General features: G+C 36.4%; 1 protein-coding gene across 4 annotated transcripts in view; it reads left to right on the top strand.

Moving 5' to 3' along the window:
* LOC149081576 (phospholipid-transporting ATPase IF-like) overlaps positions 1-21,143 on the top strand; it is a 189,722-nt gene that overhangs the window by 137,216 nt on the left and 31,363 nt on the right. For all 4 annotated transcript variants that reach the window (XR_016193471.1, XM_089238531.1, XM_089238533.1 and 1 more), the window contains exons 25-26: positions 914-979; positions 13,777-13,880. Coding sequence is in view for 3 of the 4 variants with exons in the window: in XM_089238531.1 (XP_089094657.1) it covers positions 914-979; positions 13,777-13,880 (170 nt within the window). In the remaining variant the exon portion in view is untranslated. The remainder of the gene's footprint in view (positions 1-913; positions 980-13,776; positions 13,881-21,143) is intronic.

The following is a 21,143-nucleotide window of genomic DNA, read 5'->3' as shown; positions in this document are numbered from 1 at the left end:
GAGAAAAAAAATTCAGGCACCATCCTGATTTCTCAGAAGTTTCATTATCCAAATTCATTTATTTTACCACAATTTTCTTGCTACAGTTCTACATACATCTTAAGGTTCAGCTACAATTATGCAGAAATGGGTATCTTTGTGTGTGAAAAATTATTTCCTTGTTGTATGGCCAATTTTATTAATCAAATACATAGTTTAACATGCACCAAAAATGTATAGTTAGAAGACATAATGTAAGATGTACACATAAAGGATGTACATACATGTTTAAATTAGATATGTTGAGGTTGTGGAAATAGGAAATTCAGTTTTGTCCAAAAAACCCGGGTTTTTTACAACCCTGGTTCTAATGCCATCTGATCAAAGTAAAGTTAATGCATGACAACACCAATCTTTCAGATCACTTGTTTGCATCTAAATGTGTTTTGAAGGGGCTTTCTGATAATAAACAAGGAGTCAAAAAAGTTTAAAAAGAGCAATTCTTTTGAAGATCTCAATGTTCAAAATATCCAAGTTTGACAGATTATGGCCTCAGAAATTCACTAATAAACTAAAATCTATTTTAAAATAGTCATTTGTGGCAAGAAAATTTAAAAAAAGGCATTTTTACCAAAAAGTTTGAAAATTGGCAAAAAAGGCATTTATGGCATGATTAACTTCCGGGCTCTAATTATAAAGTATAAAGGTATTTTCTTTTGAAATTTTAATTGTTTTTCAAAATATTTTTTGCATTGAAAAAATTAATTTTTGATCGTCTGGCGGGCCCTTTCCCCCATACATCTCTGATTTCACCAATATCTGTTAGGAGGTAGGGGCAGACATAACAAAATTTTGCTGACTGGGGGGTCAAAATGGCTAAAAAATTCGACGTAAAACTTTAGTGCCTCTTACTACAATTCATTTTTCATTTCAGGTTCTAGGCAGGTATGCATGTGGGACCACAATAATCCATATGGTAATTATGATTGTGAATCTGAAGGTAATTTTTCTTTTGAATTATACAGTACTAAAAGAATCTAAATACAATACTGTTTTTATTGAAGAAAACAATTTTATTTCTTAAGGCAGTGGCTGCTCACCCTTATGTGCTTAAGGTTGAACATTCCATCTTTCTCAGGGTGCATAGCAAATGTCAAAATTTATTGTCTGAAATAGCTACTTCACTTTTGTTAATACAGCCTTAATAAATGTCAAGGCTAAGTATGTCTAGTGTAAGAGTAATTGTGACATCGGACCATGGGTATATATATGAAATAAAAGTAGTACAGTAGAGCATTGATTATTAGAATACCGATTAACCAAAAGCGTTCCAGTCGGCAGATTTAAATTTCCGCGCCACGTAGAAGTTCTGCTAGCGGCTTTTAGTGAAAGAAAAATTTAAATTTTGACTTCTTTTCCTACACTGCAGGCCTATTTCGATGGTCATTTTGAACTTGTCAAACTAGGCTAGTCAGTTCTCTGTGTTTTTTGTAAGGTGTGGATACAATATATATATACACTTTTTGTTTGATATCACTGTTTGTTTTTGTTTCATATTGCTTCTGGCACTGATACAATTTTTTTCTGTGAATGATTGGTATCCGAAAAATCAGTTATCCGGACACCCCAGTCTCCAATTGTTTCAGATAATCAATGCTCTACTGTATATGCACATTAGAAATACTGTATGTGCACATTAGAAATACCGTATATGCACATTAGAAATACTGTATTTGGCGCTTGCGTTGTATTTAAACAATTATTTAACTGCAGCTTTGGCGATGATGTAGTCATAACAGTTTAAATGACATATTTTGCATCAATAGAAATCGTATACTCCAAAGCTATTTGATATGAAATCATTATTTATATTGACAAAAAAATCAATTAAAAGCCATCTAATTAAGTGAGAAACATTCACCCCATCAGCTTGTACCCTTGAAAGCGCCAAATGCCATGAAAACTCATTTTACATTTTACTTTATTCCATTTTAAGCTAAATTTCAAAGTAATTTCAGTTGGTTCGGCTGGGAAGAGACCGACATCCTACCCTGAACCCCAAAGCAGAATGTTTTTCATTGTTCTGCAATGAGCCCTCAGCTGAGGTCTGTTCTGCAGTAAAAATCCCCATAATAGTGTTTTTTACACTTTTCTTCCAGATTGTTCTGCAGTAGCACTGATGATTCTCTGATGTACATCACAGATTTCGGCATATTTTGCTTTGGGGTCCATGAACTTTCTTACCAAGAAAAGTTTGATACACCGAGATTATGAGTACTATGTTTGGTATGCTACCTTCTAATATAATTTGACAGCAGTCGCTAAGTGAAAACACAACAGTTTTGTACATAGACTTCGAAAAGCTTTCACAGAAGATAAAAAAGATAAGAAGTAAAGCAAAAAACAGCAAAAAAAAGGGGAAGTGTGTGATTTTACGACATGCTTTTATTTTAAAAAATTAAAAATCCTTCTAGGAAAAAGCTCTCAGATGAATATTAGAGTTGACGTCCCCTGTTGTAGAGTATAAATGGTTGCTCAACATAATAAGAAAAGTTAATTTTTTTCTTTGAATACAGTTGATTGTACTATAACTAAACCAAGTGGTTTTTAACACTGCATCAGTGTTAAAAACCAGAATTATTATTGTTGTTTTAACTTTCTGCAGTTTTCTTGGTGATATTATTTTTAAATGGTATCATCAGCATTTTGATAAAAATAGTGTTTAATTAAAAACTAATAACTTATTTTCTTCAAAGATATAAAACGGATTAAAAATCATTATATTACTGCAAAACCTTGTTAAGTCCTCACCCTAATAAATTGTCAGTCCGGTTAAGTCATCTTTTTTTTTTTCGGTCCCGTCTAGCTTTCATGGGTAACAATGTTATTAAACGCTCTTTCTCTTCTCGTTAATTTCAGTGAACTCGTCACTATGGAAAAGTTTGAGAGAAAGAATAGATGATTTCTATGGTTCACTTAGAAGAAAGGGCTTGATAACAACATTGTCATACGTTCAAATGACATAATGCAATGGTTTTCCAATTGAAGCTGTATTCAAGCGTGCAAAACAAATGCTTTGGGTACTGCATTTTTAATTGGGTTGCTGTATTTTTGAAATATATGACAACCATATTTTTATGGGCATCTTTTTATCAGCCACCTCGTTGGGCATTTTGTCTGTTGTGGCGTTGTATTTGTATAAAATAGATATTTTTCCTCAGTAATTATCATTCTGAATATAAAACCCTTTAATCTAAATAAAAGGAAGTGTTTTGTTATTTAACATATCTATCAAGTTAACAAAAACTATTTGACAATATTAACAATAAGTTTTTGACTGTTATAATACCGAGTTAGTTTCTGGGGTCAAAAACCTAACCCTGATGCCCTATGATACATATTTTGAATAAGCAGCTCTATTTCACTTAGCAAATTGAACACAGGTAATGAGTAGCTTAGATAAATAAACCATAAAATTATATTTTATATGTACTAGGCTCTGATGTTGAAGAATTCAAAATTGCAAATTATAATTAACATTTTGTTTTAATTATTGTAATAAATTAATGTTTAAAAATAAAACATTGTAATATGACAAAAAGTAAGTTTTTCATCATGTTATATACCTATTGTGTTCAAAACATTATCAAAAGACATTCATTTAGGTTTTAGACGGTTTTCGACAGTTTTTGATGGTTTAAACCAGTTTTTGATGCGTGTCATGTCAATCATGTCAAAACCCCAACCTTGATATGTAAGCATAAGAGGGTTGTAACACTAGGGGATTTCAATTACCCAGGTATAGATTGGGAGAATCTTTCAGTTAGAGATCAATATGTAAGAGAGTTTCATATGTTGGTGCTCTATAAGTTTATGCATCAGCATGTATCAGAAGCCACTAGGGGTACTGTTATTTTGGATTTAGTTCTCACTAGTTCCAAGGATCTTGTTGAACGTGTTTTGGTGCGGAATGGGTTTTCTTCCAGTGATCATCATGTCGTCGGTTTTCTTCAGGTAAAGGTTGATAACAAAAGACTGGTTCCTTGTTTTCAGAGAACTAACTGTGATGTTTTGAGAAGAAGGTTAGCAGAATTTTTCAAAGACGGGTTGGAATCAGTCGGGGTGGTAAGTCAATGGGAAGAATTTAGTACAAAGCTATCATCTGTTTTGCACAACGTTATTCCCTTTGTTCGAAAAAAGCGTTTTTGTACATCGTGACCCCTATGGTTCTCGGATATCGTGCGTAACCTTTATCTTGGAAAAGAAAAGATCATTCAGAAAGTATAAAAGTAAACGAGGGATCTGTCATGTTTACTGATAAAAGAAAGTGATAAGGGATAGTAAAAAAAGGAAGTTGAGTCTATGTTGGCAGACAACATTGGCTCTGACTTGAAATAATTTTTTAGATACGCCAATAATGGATATTAGGGGTATTGTAGAAGGAATGTGGCGGTTGAAAACAAACACTTCCTTCTACAATTCAAAGATATAATTAAACATTTCTTATATAATTAACTTACCGAAATATACGAAGAACCTACAAGAACAAGCAGACTGCGAGACTGTCTGGTTTGAGTTGCGAAAATGCAAGTCCAATTCCTACATCATGCAGGCACGCTTTTTCCCCTATTACATGGACAGCGCCATCCAGTGGTGGACGCTGTCATCCCAGTACCTCTCCCTTAAGTGACAGAGTCACATTGTTGATTACTTGAGTCTATCCGGAGCTTGGACTATTCTGTCTGAATGGGTATGTTGCGTCGGACTGGTAGTCTGTGCAAATGTCACGTGTTGGGTGGCTGGAATAATTGTCATCATCTGCTGCTTTGGTGTTGATGGAACTTCGATGCCCGGTACTGGTCGTTGAGGAGATAGGACAGTTTGATTGGGTTGATCAAGATGACTGATTCCCTGTTCTTGACACGCACGAAAAAATTTTCAGTTTGCAACAGCACTTTGAATGGACCTTCATAGGTGGGTTGTAGAGGACGTCGAACGGCATCAGTGCGAATGAAAACGTGTGTACAGGTCATCAAGGCTTGTGTGTGAAACGTAGAGATTACGTGTGATGCCATATGCCATGCCTTGAAGTCTGGATCGGCTTGAGTGTGTCCATGGTGCGTTACAATTTGTCGAGATATGTGATTACTACCTCCGTTACACGTTGTTCAACGAAAATCTCTCCAGGCAATCTCAGCATTTGACCGAAGACCATTTTGGCAGTGGTGGCATTGAGGTCTGGCCGAAAGCATGTGTGGTGGCCGAGCAGAGCCGAAGGAAGACTGTCGACCCAATCACTTGTCATGCATCACTTCAGTGCTTGTTTGAGCTGACGATGTCGGTGTCCGATGAGCCCGTTTGCTTTAGGGTTGTAAGCAGTCGTATGGATGTGGTTTATTTCAAACAAATTGTTGAATTTGTGCAATTGATGCTATTCGAATTGCGAACCCTGGTCCATGGTGATAGTCTTGGAAAACCAGTTAGAGTATAACGCTCGGGTACAAGTCTCTGCGGACATATCTGGGATTGGGATTGCTTTGATCCATCTTGAGAATCGGCAAATAATGGTTAGAAGATATTCGTATTGGGAATTCTGGAGTCTGCCTACAATGTTGGTGTTCAGATGAGCGAATTTCTCCGACGGCACAAGAAAAACTCAGAGAGGCGATTGGGTGTGTTTGTGCACTTTGGTTCGTTGACAGGTGATACAAGCACAGGCAGACAAAACGTTCAATGAGGAACTTCACAGATGCTTTATCTTTGGATGGCATAGAAAATGAAATTTTCAAACACTTGTTTGCAAAATGCTAGGGAAACAAATATTCGCAAGACTTTTTGCAAAAAATCATCATAGAGGTTCAGTCTGTATTGTTCAGTCTGTGAGTGTTGATGGTATAGCCCAAGAAAGCCAGTTCAGGGCAGGCGCGGATCCAGGGTGATGTGTTGGGGGGGGGCGATTTTTTACAATGAAGATGTCGATCGGTGAGACCCAACCTAGTGTCCGCAGGTGCCAAATGTACTTAAAATAAAAAAAACTAATAAAAAATTAATTAAGAATTAAAATTATTTAAAACTGTCAATTAATTTTCATTTAAAAAATTAATTGATTAAAATTAATTACGATTACATTTTAATTGAAAATAAAAATTAATTAAAAAATGAAGGCAGTTAAAAATTAAATCTAAATTAAAATTTATATTTATAAAAATTATATTTTTTAAATATGCAACATACTTATTTAAAAACTTGCTTGCAGCAACTGGTGTTACAATTAATGAATAAGCTGTTTTTGATAATAAATTTGAACGTTTGTGCCGGCTACCCTCGCAAAAAAATACCGTACGAAAAAAAAGTTTGAGGTGCAGACTGAATAATGTGTGTTACATTTATAAAATAAGGATCTCGGTCAACCAGAGGAAATGAATTCTAAGCTAACTCGGATACAAGAAACCTCGTTTAATAGAGACGATCCTTGAACATTTGAAGGAAAAAAAATTATCTAAAGCCCTGACCATGGCCTCCACATCCTAGAGCGGGGCCCCTAGGCTAAAGCCTCTAGTGGGCCCCCAGACCAGACTTTTCACGGGCCCCTTTATAGTTAATTTATAGCTTAAAAAAACAAAAAAAAATGATGAGAATTGTCCCCGGCCCTGTCAGCTCCACCCTTGGGAACATGAACTTTACGCACAACAACAAAGTAGTTATCAAATAAATAGGTAGGCTACTACGCGCACATTGACAGCCCCCTTACCCGTAACGGGTCACACTGAGCTTGCGAAAAATTCTTGTGACCGCTCAAACTTTAAATGACTTCATGGCTTCAGATAAAAAGCTAAACCTATGCGGCGTAGCTTTTGTCCTCTCATATGTAAGGTCTGTGATAAGGCAGTTTCGGTTTCAGTACAGCACAGGGTAGATGTTTTCCCTGTTCAGGTTTTGAATGCCGGTGATGGATCGGCCAAATGAGCTTTGTTTACATCAGTGATTCCAGGTGAGCCCTCTGGGGTCTGTCTCGTTCGATAGAGAATCCTACCTATTTGCCGGCAGATCCATGTGGGGCCCTCAACTGGCTCTGCTTGTCTCGTACTAATTCATAGTACTCCCCACTCGGCACTGGACCCGACCAAAGGGACTTTGTTTCCATCCATGGGGTCCCTAAGGTGGTCCCTCTTGTTTCGCTCAATACTTTGTTTAGTATTTACTCATGATCTGCTTGGCGTATGCACTGAAAAGGTTCGGAACCGCTGCTGGAAACTCAAGCATCCAAAGCCGAGCTACACTCACTCCAGTAACTTTTTGTGTTCACGTATACGCTTCGAGGACTTGGCGATTGGTGTAGAGAACATTAAGCAGTCTTCTTTCAGTTACTCACGTTCTAGACAATTAATTTTTCTTTCTGTGAACAATTTTATAGCACACCAAACTTGTATCCTTTCTTAAAATGAAAATAAGTGCTACATACAATAAAACACCCATTTATGTCATGCCTGTATTTACAAATAATACCTTTAACTTCCTCATTTATCACTTATAATTTTCAAACGAGATGATAAAATTAAAAAAATTACAAATTTCCAGCTTTGTATACCCGATTTATGAAAATATTTTGCGTCTGAAACCCATTTTTGTCTTCAAATAAAGTTTCCCATCCTACTACGTATAGAGTCAGACTTTCAATAATCCCTCCAGTAATCCGGTGTTTTTAGGCCGGTTTTCTCCGAGCATAGAAGAGGAAAACATAGTGCGCACATGTTTATGAGCAGAAGTTTGTTATTTAAATGGACTTTTTCAATCAATCTGCAGTAATTCGGCGATTTCATTAACCCAGTACACCCTGGTGTGATATGTGCCAGATTAGCGAGAGTCTACTGTACTAATAATTCATATCTCTATTTGTTCTAGAAAAATTGAATTCCATCAGCCTTTTTTTTTGCTGGTAATTTTTCAGTTTTCCCCTTAATTTTTTTTTTGCAACACTGATTTTAACCATCCTCATGCCCCGTTACTGAAGACAATGTCCTATTTACAGGAGAACTAAATGGGCTATAGCCCAGGGCGGCAAGTTCAGAAGGTCGGCAAATTTGAGGGTTGAGTGGCCAAGAAAATTAGCAAAATGGGAGAAGGGCGGTGAAATTTTTATAACCCACCTCTTCCCAGACAGCAAGTGACCGTGTCAGTGAGTGACCTAGAGAGTTCGCAAGCACATGAATGAGCAAAAGCGTGACTTAGAGCGGGAGTAAGAATGTGAATGATCAAATGAGTGACATAAAGAGTGAGGGACCAGTTCAGTGAGTGGCCTAGAGTCAGCCGTCAGAAGCGTATACTGGGCCCTCGGAAAAAGTAATTTTTCTGAGCCCCCTACCTGGCGAGACACGTTTACTTTTAAAATTTTAAACCAGAGGCCCCTCTGCATTTGAGGCCCCCACCCGCGGGGAATGCATTAAGACGGTATTGTCTAGAACGCGTGTAAGTAACGAAACAATTACCAAAACCAGCGTCAAACACGTGTGTGACCAAAACAGGGTGCAAACATGTAAATGACTAAAAGGTCCGTCCCACGAGCGTTTGCTAGGGGACGCTGGGTAAGATAATTAAAGTTAATAAAAGTCTTTGTCGGACATAAACCGCAAAAATAACAGCCGGCATGAAGTAAACCGTGCTTGTTCGGTCATTCACAAAGGAAGACGCTCGTTCCTCTGCCTTTGTATTGAAAGCCTTAAAAATTATTGCTTCCCTGACGCCCGAGACGACCGCGGATCCTGACAAAGACTTTTATCATCTTTAACTTTAATTATCTTAGCCAGCGTCCCCTAGCAAACACTCGTGGGACGGACCTTTAAAAGAGTGACTTTAATACAGGTGTACTTGCAGGAGTGGGGGGAGGGGGCTATAACATGGGACGGAAAATTCGTGGATAGAGTAGTCGAGAAAATTAGACTTGAGTGGAAGGGCGGTGAAATTTGAATAGCCTTCAGATCGGCAAAACCGTAAATGCGCTTCTGACTGAACATCAAAATTACTCTCTATCTCCTAACCTGAATCTCTGGTTCGGTTTCAAATAAACAACACATAAAGGATGAAAACTTCAATTTGGAACCACCTTAGCACAAGTTTCAGGGAATTACTAATCAGGAAATATAAAATCTTGGAAACACAAATACACGAAATACTAAATGGTAAATCTTGCTTATTCGAATAGGATGTCAAGATAAAATATGAAAATGTTTTTAAATATGAAAATATAGCATTGAAAAGTTATTGAAACAAGTATAGACTGTTTTCGATAACAAGAAATAATTGACGCATATTTCAATAAAATATGTGGGTACTAATTTGTCTGCATAATTAAGAAAAATTTCAGAGTAAAAAAACTTCCTAATGAAATTCTAATATTGCGCGATTTAAAATAATAAATTTCTTATTCAATTTTGTGCAGACTATATGGTTGTCAAAAACCTATTCAAAAACAGTTTTTCGCCACAGATACATTAAATAGCAAAAGCTTACTTTCATGCAAATTGGAATGATTTTCATTAATATTTAATTATGATTATCAAGTGCACAATATTAATTTTCAGATGTTTTGTCTGAAAAGATGGTGGTTAAATTTAATTCCCGCAGAACATCCGACACCACACAATCAATTTTATATAGTAGATTCCACTTATAACGTTCCTCAAGGCCGAAACATGGGAAGAGGAGGTAGGTTTGGTGCCCCGGGCACTGGACCGGAGGAGGGGGGGGCATGAATTTCAACCTTTTACCTGCCCTTTAACATTACAAGGGACACCAAGATGCTGACCAATCATCTGGTTGCGGCACTGCTCTTAGAACCTTTTCCCGCTTAGTGCGATTCATTTTCGTGGTTCCATCTTCAACTAATGCTCAGACTATAGAGAAAAACGCTTTAAAGCGTTTTTCCGCTTGAAATGATTTTATGGCGGTTTTTGGAAAAGCATTATACGCGCGATCCACTTATAATGTTTAATCCAGATACTTATTTCAAATTGCAAAGGCTTTAATTATTAGATGGGGCCGAGGCCTATATTTTCATAGATATTATAGAGAAGCTATGTGTGTTCAAATGCTCACCTGCTAGCGCAGGGCTTTTGAGCTACGTTTTCGAGGAGGGAGGAGGGGGGGCTTTGCTGAGATTTTTCATACTTTTAGGCCCCACTATAGTGAATTTGTAGAGTGAAAGTCAAAAAATGATGAGAATCGTCCTGAGCCCTGTTAGCCTCACCCTGTGGGGAGCCCCCCGTTAATGTCATTATCAGTGAATCCGTAAGCGAATGCAGCTTCATTCTCTGGGAAAACCCCAGATGTGCTTCAAAAGTAATAGAATTAATTTTCTTAACACCCATTTATTTTAAAATTTTTAAATTTATACTTTTCCGAAAACAGTTTTTTTCGAAGACATGGCCATTTTTTTATCCTCGTCAAGCTTGCGTGTTTCAGGACTGAATTTAAAAAAAAGAGATAACAAAGGCTAGAAAACGATGATTCATCTTATTGGATGGCTTGTGCTTTATTGCGCGTTACCAAGAAAACTGAAGGGTGTAAATTTTTTTGCCTCTCTACACGAGCCCTTAGGCGATAGTGCAGCCGAATCGCATTGAATCCCTGTAGAACCTTGGTGGGAATACAATTGACCCTCCTCTGGCTATGACTTCTTTATTTTTTCGACCTTACCAGCAGAAGAAATCTCAAGGTGGAACTTGGGGAACAAATTTTAGGGAAAGGAACTTTGAGAAAAAAAGGAAATTAATTAAAAAATTTAAGGATTAATAAGGAAAAAAAGTGAGGTAACTGGAGTTATGTTTGCTTGAAGGCTCTTGGGAGGGGCGATCGCCCCTTCACCTATTGTTTAAAGGCTCTTGGGGGGGCGTCCCCATCGCCCCCCCCCCCCCCCCCCGGATCCGCCACTGGTTCAGGGACAGCCAGGACTAATTAGTTGGCATTGAGCATGACACGGTAGGCATCAAGACGTCTGAAAACTTCTTCCAGGGGATGTTTGTGGTTGTCACTGTACACGAAGATGCCGTAGCGATAGCAAAATGCAAGGGTAGACCACATTGCACCATGTCCATAAACATCTGGTACGATGATGCAGCACCTTGCATCTCAAAGTTGAAGCGGACAAATTTGTATATGCCTAAGGAACACACAATTGCAGTTTTGTATTGATGAGGGCCGTATATTGGGATTTGAAATATGCAGAGTCATATCCAATTTCGAAAAAATAGTGCAACCGGCTATCTGGTTGTTTACATCTTGAATGTGCAGTATGGGATACAGTTGTGGTGTCGTGTTGCGATTCATCATGCGATAGTCACAGGGGAGACGAAAGGAGTTATCTTTCTTTTTCACAACATGGATCTGCGACGCATACTGCAAATGAAATTCGTAATTCCTGGACTCAGACAAGACAGGCAAGTTTGTAAATCGACTTGCTTACCTTTCGTTGACAGTCCTGTCGTTATCTCGATCAACCAATTGTTGCCGATATTCACCGCCAGCTTGTGGTGATTCAGGAAATCTGTGCTGATAATGGTGTGCGACAGTTCGGCGAAGATGTCTCTACGTAGGTTGAGGTTCAGCAAAACGACTCATGTACCACTGTTAGGTATTATCTCACCGTTTGCGGCCCATAAACTAAACTTAGCTGAGTTGAGCAATGTGGGTGACAGATGAGGAATAATGCTGACTTGGCTGCCAGTGTCGATCAGGAACACACAATTGTCGTTGATATTACGAATATAAAAGGTGACTTTCTGGTTTGAAGAGAAGGGAGGAATGTGTGCGTGCCTCTTTTCCCTCCCTGCTCACAAATTTTTTGCATGCACGTGAGTGGTGATGTTGGACGAAACGCAAAAAAACAAGCACAGTGACCTTGTTTCGCTAATGCGTCAAGATGCTGTTCCGAAAGGGGCAAGATACTCTGTATGTGCAGCAGGATTAGGTTCAGGAACAGTGACTTTTAAGTAGAGAGCAATGTAGGTATGTGTAATGCTATCAATGACTTTTTCCCCTTGGTTTTTTTATAGCGAATACAATATCAAATGTACGGGTGTTGCATGGAGTAATAAAATCCTCAACGATGTTGAAGTGAAAGATGTGGAGGTCCTAAATCTTCTAAAAAATATATGTGCAAGCAAAGCACCAGGACCAAATGATATCTATCCTATGGTCCTCAAGGAATGTGCTAATGAATTGTTGGGGCCAGTCACACAGATATACAGGAGTAGTGTAGCTGAGAGTATTGTCTCAAGGGATTGGAAACTTGCTAATGTTGTTCCAATATTTAAGAACGGTAGTAGAGAAGCTGTGTCCAGTTATCGTTCAGTGAGTCTGACAAGCTCCCTCTTGAAAATTTTAGAAATTATTATCAAAAAGCAGTTGGTGAAGTGGATAGAAGAGAATAATGTATTGTCAGATAATCAGCATTGATTCAGGAAGGTTAAGTCATATGTGACCAACCTCATGTTAAACTCTTGAAGCATTTACACAAGATTTGGGACAACTTTTAATTGGATAGAATCATGGTTAAGAGAGAGGGCACAGCGAGTTATGGTGAACTGGGAATTCTCTGGTTAGACAGGCGTCACAAGTGGAGTTCCTCAAGGAAGTGTCCTTGGCCCCATACTTTTTGCAGTTTTTATCGATAAACTCGATCAGGGCATCGACGGGATTGCTAGCAAATTCACAAATGACATGAAGCTAATGGGGTAATCTGGAATCAAAGTGATAGGGAGTTGCTCCAGACCAACTTAAACAGGACTACAGCATTGGCAAATGAATGGAGCATGACATTTAGAGTTGACAAGTGAATGATCACTTATTTTAGTTCGAACAACCCACAGTTCTCTTATGAGTTGAATGGTGTCACTATCCCGGATCCAACTAGGGTCACAGATTTGGGAATTCTCACTGACGAGCTGCTTAGGTTTTCTGAACATTGTGCAATGGTAGTCAAAAAATCGAATAGACTGCTTGGTTTCATTTTCCAAAAGGTCTCTCTGCGTTCTCCTAAAGTTCTTCTTTTGCTTTTTCGAGGCTTAGTTTGTCCTGGACTGGAGTATGCTGTAAGGTTTTGGAGACCATACCTACAGAGGGACATTGAATTGGTTGAAGGGGTGCAAAGAAGAGCTACGCGTGTTCTTATTGGCACGCGGGGCTTGAGTTATGAAGAGAGACTTCATTTTTTGAATATGTTTACATTGGATGAACGCAGGTGTCGGGGATATATGATCGAAGTGTTTAAAATTTTCAATGGGATGGATAGGATGGATCATGAACTTTTAGTACACCGCCAGTCGACTGCTTTTACAAGGGGACACCAGTATCGATTGGTAAGGGACAATTCTAGGTTATGGTGTCGCAGGGATTTTTTCTCTAATGGGGTTGTTAATAAATGGCATAGCTTATAACTTTGGGGGTAGTAAATTCTAACACAATTGACACGTTTAAAAATAAATATGATAAACATGTTGGGGTAAATTGAGAAGCCATCCATACTTAGAATAAGACAACTATAAATACATTATATAGGCATTGTATAACATTTTGTCATGCATATATATATTGTTTATAATTTTTTTGATTGCATTTTCAATTGGGTTGCTGTATTTTAGTAATATATCACATCCATACTTGTTATGGGCATCTTTTCCTGAGTCAGCCACCTCGTTGGGCATTTTTCCTGTTGTGGCCTTGTATTTGTATTTGGATTTTTTGTAAATGTAAATTGGAAATTTGTATTTATAATGGGAACTTAACAATCCTTTTTTTTTTCAGCTTATGCTTCATACAAAACTTTGGACACCTCTGTTCATTGCTAGTGTAATATTCAGCATGATTGGCTTTATGATCTTCACAATCATTTATACCTCTTTCTATTGGTAAACACACATTTTATGAAATTCTAATTGTGTTTGTATTTGCCTTGCTATTATTTTTCATCTGTTAACTTGATAATATTCTGCAATTTTTGGTTTCTTGATTTAAAAAAAATAGTTTGAAGCTTTATCTTACAAAAAAGCTCTCCTAGGATGTCAAGGCAAATCATATCTATGGCTGTTTTCGGAACAACAGATTTAAAAAATGAACCACAATCCCCATGGTGCACCTTGAGGTAATAAAATAGTGGGTTTCATAATGCTTAATTGTAAATGCTATTTGCATCATTTAAATTTCTCATTTTATGTAGCAGGTTACTATGGCAAGACATTTTTTTGGCAGAGAAAGCTTTATCTCATTCATATTGCATTCAAAGTTTGGAAATTGTGGTGATTGTTGGCTGAAATTCTGGGATTGCACCATGGTTTTCAGGGCACAACAGCCATCAAAATACCCACATGATACAAACACAGTAACTGTACATGTACAACATTTTGTGTGGTTAGAAGCTAGGTTCTAACAGCTGGAGATCATGGTTATCTGGAATTAATGCTGAATTGCAGATTGCACCCTAAATATACGAAGTAACTGGAGTGCAAGAAAATGCAGAAATATATTGTTCCATCGCGCGGATCTCTCGAGTGCTTTGCAGAGGACTTGAAGATACTGGAACAAACCATTTGTATACTGGGTTTATTTTTGCTTCCCAACATTAATTCAAATGGATGGCAACAATGAAAGACAAGTTTTTCCACTTTAATATTTTTTCGAAGGAAGATTCTGAGTTTTACACAACATAATTTTTCTAACTTGCTATAACACAGGAAGTTAAGTCTTTTCATTAGAGTTTTTTAGCCATGAAAGTTTAACAAAATAGTTAGCTCTCACCAATATAGTCTGTCCAGACACCCTTCATTTTCCCTCTATCACAGGAACCACATCTTCTGATTATGAATGGTGAGTTCTAGCATCTCCCAGCAATGCCCTTTTAATAATTATCCAAGGAGAAGGAGTCCAGCTACGGTGACAGCAAGAACCTGTTATCAGCAGCCAGCTTTAATCAAGGAACAGTATCGACAAGATTCCGTCGACAGCATCAAGCTCTCACAATGGCACAGGAAAACACATAATCCAATAGGCAATGATGCAGCAGCCAGAAGAAGAGATTGGATGACTCAAGCGGTGCTAATGCATGCCACTAAAATCAACGGTACAAGGTGACAGAAAATGTGTTACCCAGCATACACCTCACCGGGTGAATCGCCTTAGTAAGTAGTTCTAAATCGAAGCATTTCAAGTGTGTTTGTTCCCAGTGCTCTTCTGGTATTTGAAGGAAAACCTTCCCAGCATCCTTTGTCAGAACAACCATTCAGAAAGCGGGATTAGCAACTTTGTTAAAACTAAAACATTCTGACAGAAAAATACTTATTTGCATGATCACACAGTGTAAAATAATATTGTACAATAATGCCATATGGAATCTGGCAAAACAACTCTAAATGAAAACATTGTATACTTGGCATGGATCTACAATGGATACCTGAATCTACAATACTAAGCCTATTGCACATTGAAGAATTTCATGATGTTATCGACCAACATATATGAAATTCATCTGATATTACTGATATATATTCTTATTTTTTTCTCTGACTTAACAGATCACTATGCAATAATTTGTAAGCTTTGTTTCAGTATACCCACTTCAACTATCAGATTAAAACAAACTAACCCCCAGTTTAAAAAAATAGATTATTCCCAAATTTCATATTTTTCTCCAAAATTACAATGTTTCATTCAATAATACTGACCCTTCTAATAATTTTGAAGAACTTTTACTTAAACTTGAAACAATAGTACGCAATCATACTAGATATATTAATGGTGAAAATAATAGATCGCAGCTGAATCCTTGGATCACTCATGAATTACACCATCTGACAAAAATTAAGCAAAAACCATATTATAAAACACAAAAATTTCCATTCAATATCCCATTAAACATAGCCTATAAAAATGTTGTAAAATTGGTCCAATCCAAAATAAAATCTCCTAAACTTGAATATTTTTCCTACCAATTTTCAAAATGTAACACTTCCAGGAAACGTTGGAGATTCATTTATAGTATAATTAATAAAACTGGTCATAATAAACTGTTTCGTGGCCAATTCTGATCCTATTCCACTGGCCCAAAACTTTAATTCCCATTTTGTTAATATTTCCCCCATTAAATATCAACATGAATGATGATTTTATGCAATACATGAAATCAATTTTTTTTTCAAATCAAATGAAATTTATTGTTATCATATAACAGTGCGAAAGAAAAGAGAAAAATTTACCAATGAGTCAATAAAAAAATGACCCATTCAGGTAAATGCTAGTAAAAATTAGTATAGAAAACAGAATAGTCAACTAAAAAAAAATTAAAATACTAATTCATGGCAATAGAGGAGTGCAATTTAAAAACAGTTCTACATGCTGCATCTACAAATGTAATTTTTTTTTGGATGTTGGAATAAAAGCAAAAACGACTAGATGCAGCTTGTCATTAAACTGTTATGTTATTTAAGAATTATACGAGCAACAGAAAAACATTAAAACAAATTTTCTATAAAATGAAATGAGAACATATATTGCTTGACACATTTTTTAAAGGATGATAAATTAGTATTGTGAGTGATTTCTGGTGGTAATGTATTGTAGAATTTTGGGATAAGGTAAGTAGCATGTTTCTTCAACAGTGTGTTTTATGAGGTAAAGGAAGTGAATACATATTATTTAGTCTATTTGAAGATCGATATGTTTTCAAAGGCAAGGAGAATTGACCTTTGAATAAGAGGAGAATGGATTTATAGAAATATAATTGACGTAATGTAAGTATTCCAAGATGTTTATGAAGCTGTATTGGTGGTGTAAAATTATTTATGATAATTCTAATAGAATTTTCGGATGAATAAAATGTTTCTTCAAAAGTGTTTTATGAGGTAACGGATGTGAATACATATTATTTAGTGTATTTGAAGATCGAGATGTATTTAAAGGTGAGAAGAATGGATTTATAGAAATATAATTGATGTAATGTAAGTATTCCAAGATGTTGATGAAATTGCAATAAAATTATTTGTGATGATTCTAATTATTCTCTTATGGAGGCTGATTATAGGTTAAATGGTTGAAAGGTAGTCAGAACCCCAGACAGTTAGACCATATAGTAGGAGCGAGTGAAACAAGGAGTAATAAAGAGTTAGTAAAAACGACTGATTCAAGTAAGGTTTGAGATAGTAAAATTTAAAAAACTACTAGCCATCAGTCTTTTTTGCAAGTACTTGACATGACTCTTCCATTTAAGATTGTGATCAATGTATATGCCAAGGTATTTAATTATAGTAACTTGCTCAAGACATGAACAATTACAATCAGAATTAATAGTACAATTGTGATTATGGAAAATTAAATTAGGGTAAAAGTGAATGTTAGATTGGGAAGAGAAATTTATAAACTTAGTTTTTGATGTACTTATCTGAAGGTCGTTAGCAACAAACCACTTTTGAATTCTAATTAAATCAGTATTGATTAGGTTAGTTAGAGATTGGAAATCATCAGATGAGTAAAGTAATGCAGTGTCATCGGCGAAAGTTATGATATTGTCATTTATGTTTAAGTTGCATAAATCATTTTTGAATATTAAAAATAATAGTGGTCCCAAGACAGATCCCTGAGGAACAGCTTTCACTATCCAATGGTGCTAAGGCTATTGTGAATATTGACTGATTGTGTTCTGTGGGTTAAATAAGAAGCAATTAGATTGAAAGCATTATCTCTGATTCCCATATATGAAAACTTATTTATTTAGCAATATATGATTCACGCTATCAAATGCTTTTCTTATATTGAGAAATATTGCAATGTTTTCTTTAAATTTATCAATATTTTCAGTGATAAATTGTCACTCAATATCCTTTCTTCCAACAACTGCTGATGAAAACTTGACAATTATTAAAAAAATTACTCTTTTCTGGATTCTTTGTAGAAACAACCAACACCAAGGTCTTGAAAATTCTTCCATATATGTATGGCTAGTGGTGAAATTTCGAGGTCTTCAAAATCAGCTATCGTAACCCCCATTTATAAATCTGGAGATCCAAATGATTTTAACAACTTCAGACCAATCTCAGTTTTACCTTCTATCTCAAAACTATTTGAAACAATTATCAAAAATAAAAAATTTTCTTTCTTGTTACATTTCAGTTTTTTTTCTAACAATCAGTTCGGATTCCTTCCTAATAAAAACACAGAAACTGCCCTACTAACAGTTACTAAATTTATCGCTGAAAATACTTATAAATAAAAAAAAAAGCATTGCAGTATTTCTTGATATAAGAAAAGCTTTATATATTACTAAATAAGTTGTCATATATATCAAACTCAGAGGTAATGCTTTCAATCTAATTGCTTCTTATTTAACCCATTGAACACAATCAGTCAAAATTCACAATAGCTTTAGCAACCAATTGGAAATAGTGAAAAGCGTTCCAGGGATGCTGCTGTACTCTAATTTACTTGGGTCATTCATAAAATCGGAATCCTTTTTGAGTGAAAATGAGTCCCTCTCAAAAAAAGCATGCCCCCCCCCCCCCCCACAATAATTCACTGGTATCTCTGTGAATATTTTCCAGCATGCCCCAGGTCCTTGATCACCTGCTTATATCTTTTCATTAAGACAGCGGTAGGTCATGTTCTGGGCAGGAGAAGGAAATATCTGTGAATCATATAATTCATTTCTCTCTAAAAACATGTTCTGTCCAAAGAATCAATTACTTCCACTGTCTAATTGTAAGAAAAGCTTGCAAAGAAACTCATTCACACTGAGCATTTAACATATGGAATTTAGTCACATGTAGCAAATCCAAAACAAATATACAATCAATCCCACTTATAACGTTCCTATTTAGAACGTTTTTCCACTTAGTATGACTTATTTTCATCGTCCTAACTAAGTAATTCGCATTAAGATTTCCCATTTAAAGTGATTTCCTGCTTACGTTTTTATGAGAGGTTTTTGAAAAACTTTATAATCAAGATCCACTTTGATTAACAGTTGGAGGCACACATTTATATATTTACTAATAAAGCAATCTATAAATTCCCTTCTGATTGATTTTTCATTTTAAAAAAAATCTTAGCTCTTTCAATGATATCTTCTGATTAAATTTAAAGCAAATGAGATTCTCTATTTATATTCATTCCTTGGCAATTTCCTGGCAGAATGACTTTATTTTCCCTCCCTACCACTCTGATCCATCACCATTTAACAGCCACATATTTTCACACCTGAATATGGGAACTATGTCAGATTTGTGTTGGTGAAATTCTACAGTGTACTTTTATGTGTGCCCAGCATTTGGCATGTTTTGTGTTTGGTAGGTGGCAGGGTTGGTAAAAAAAACCAGGTTTTTTTGGTTTAAACCGTTTTTTTTTGTTTTTGTTTTAAATAGTATTACCATTAAAAACAATAAAATTTCTGAAAAATCATTCAAACTTCTAATAGTTAATTAAAATGAAATGTTTATTAATGTAATTAACACTATTCCTGTATTAATTAATCAATAAATATTTCTTACATTTTAAGAAACAGGACTACCAAATCCACAATATATTGAAAACCAGTGTATAAGCCGACATCAAAGAATCTGTGCATTTCAGAGAAATTAAAATTATTATATTTTTATGCAAAATGAATAGCTTACGGAAATTTACAATAGAAAATTTAATCACGCTAGGTCAATGTCAGGTTTCTTCAAGGCACCACTTTTTGTAGTTTCTTTATCATCGGAACTGATCCATTTGATCCACAAATTTCTCACATAGTCTTTGAAAGACTTGTTGATGCTCACATATAAAGGCTTTACAATCAACATTAGCCCACCTGGTAATCAAAGCCAATGACGTTTTCGATTTCTTTGCCTCTGCTTTGACATTATCGGTTCCGAGGGGTTTGAACATACCCCATACCAATAATGTTGGTTTCTCGAACACTGCTCTGGGCCTTTTGTTCCATATTTCCTGGATCCATCTGGCCCTTTTCCTGGGCTTTCAGGATCATTCTTTATTGGATTATAGGACCACCTACCCCTAGCATGATGGTGTCACTACTGTTGCTGCTTCTTTGTGAAGGGAAAAAGAAACCCTGTGAGATAATGCACCACTACATTGATGTGTGATGCAATCCTTATTTATGAATTTGCTGAAGATATAGAGTATGCAGACCTGCGAACCCTCCCGATTTAGGCGGGAGACTCAAGATTTTCCATCCTTCTTCCCGCTCTTCGGATTTGTTAAAATTTCTCCGGATTTTGGCAAAAAATTAGATTTTACGCGAGCTTTCATGTTGTCGTGGCGTCAATGATTACCGTCGTCGTTAGGGAAAACACCCATAGAGGACAGCCGTAGTCATTTCCATCGAGCAGCCGTAAAAACGTCTTTGTGACCGCATTTAAAGCAACTGGCAAAGACGCTACTTCGTTTCCGTAGCGTTTATCGGCAATCATTTATCAGGGGCATGACCTTGGTTGCCGAAATTCCTGTATACCCGTTATTGTATTCCATTAACAGCCGTGCGGTAAACACGTTTTTTTTTTGTCCGCAGCTTTGTAATTTGAATTTTTTTAAATCGTTTCTTCCGATTGAACATCTTCGGAAAGAAAATATAAAACTTTAAGCTATATACAGCTAAATATAAAGCTTTTTAAGAATTCATATACTCAAGATTAACAATCACTGATAGCATCCACGAAAGGAAACACTTATACTTTAGGAACAGTATGTAGATATGATTTCTCTATTCCGCATGGAAAGACTGACATGGAATTATATTCTTCTCAGGAGCAATGCAGAACCTGCCTTGGGGGGGGGGGGGAAGGAATGTAACTTTTTCTTAATTTATTAAAAAAAATGGTTTTTTTTCGAATTTTTTTTTTTTTATGAACTTTTTTTTTGATTGAGTCTGTGAGTGTTGTGGGGGGGGGGGGGGTAATCTCGGGAAAATCTCCGGATTTCTGGATTCAAACCAAGGTTTGAACCAAACAACCCTCGTAGGTGGTACCATCTATCTAGGGCAGCAACTGTATGCTTTCTCAAACAGGACAAGCACACATTTTGGCATCCCTGTGTAATGTGGAAGAATCATTTATAAAGGGTGAATTCTGTGCCCCCTGTAGTCCAGAGCCTGTGGCACTAAACTCGACTGCTTCCCCCCCTTTAGT

Source organism: Pholcus phalangioides, unplaced genomic scaffold (assembly GCF_987345545.1).
Source record: "Pholcus phalangioides strain wild (caught in Gottingen) unplaced genomic scaffold, Ppha-v1.0 ptg000010l_1, whole genome shotgun sequence".
Taxonomy (NCBI): Eukaryota; Metazoa; Arthropoda; class Arachnida; order Araneae; family Pholcidae; genus Pholcus; species Pholcus phalangioides.
Note: the sequence above shows the minus strand (reverse complement) of the source record. Positions and strands in the feature narration are given on the sequence as shown.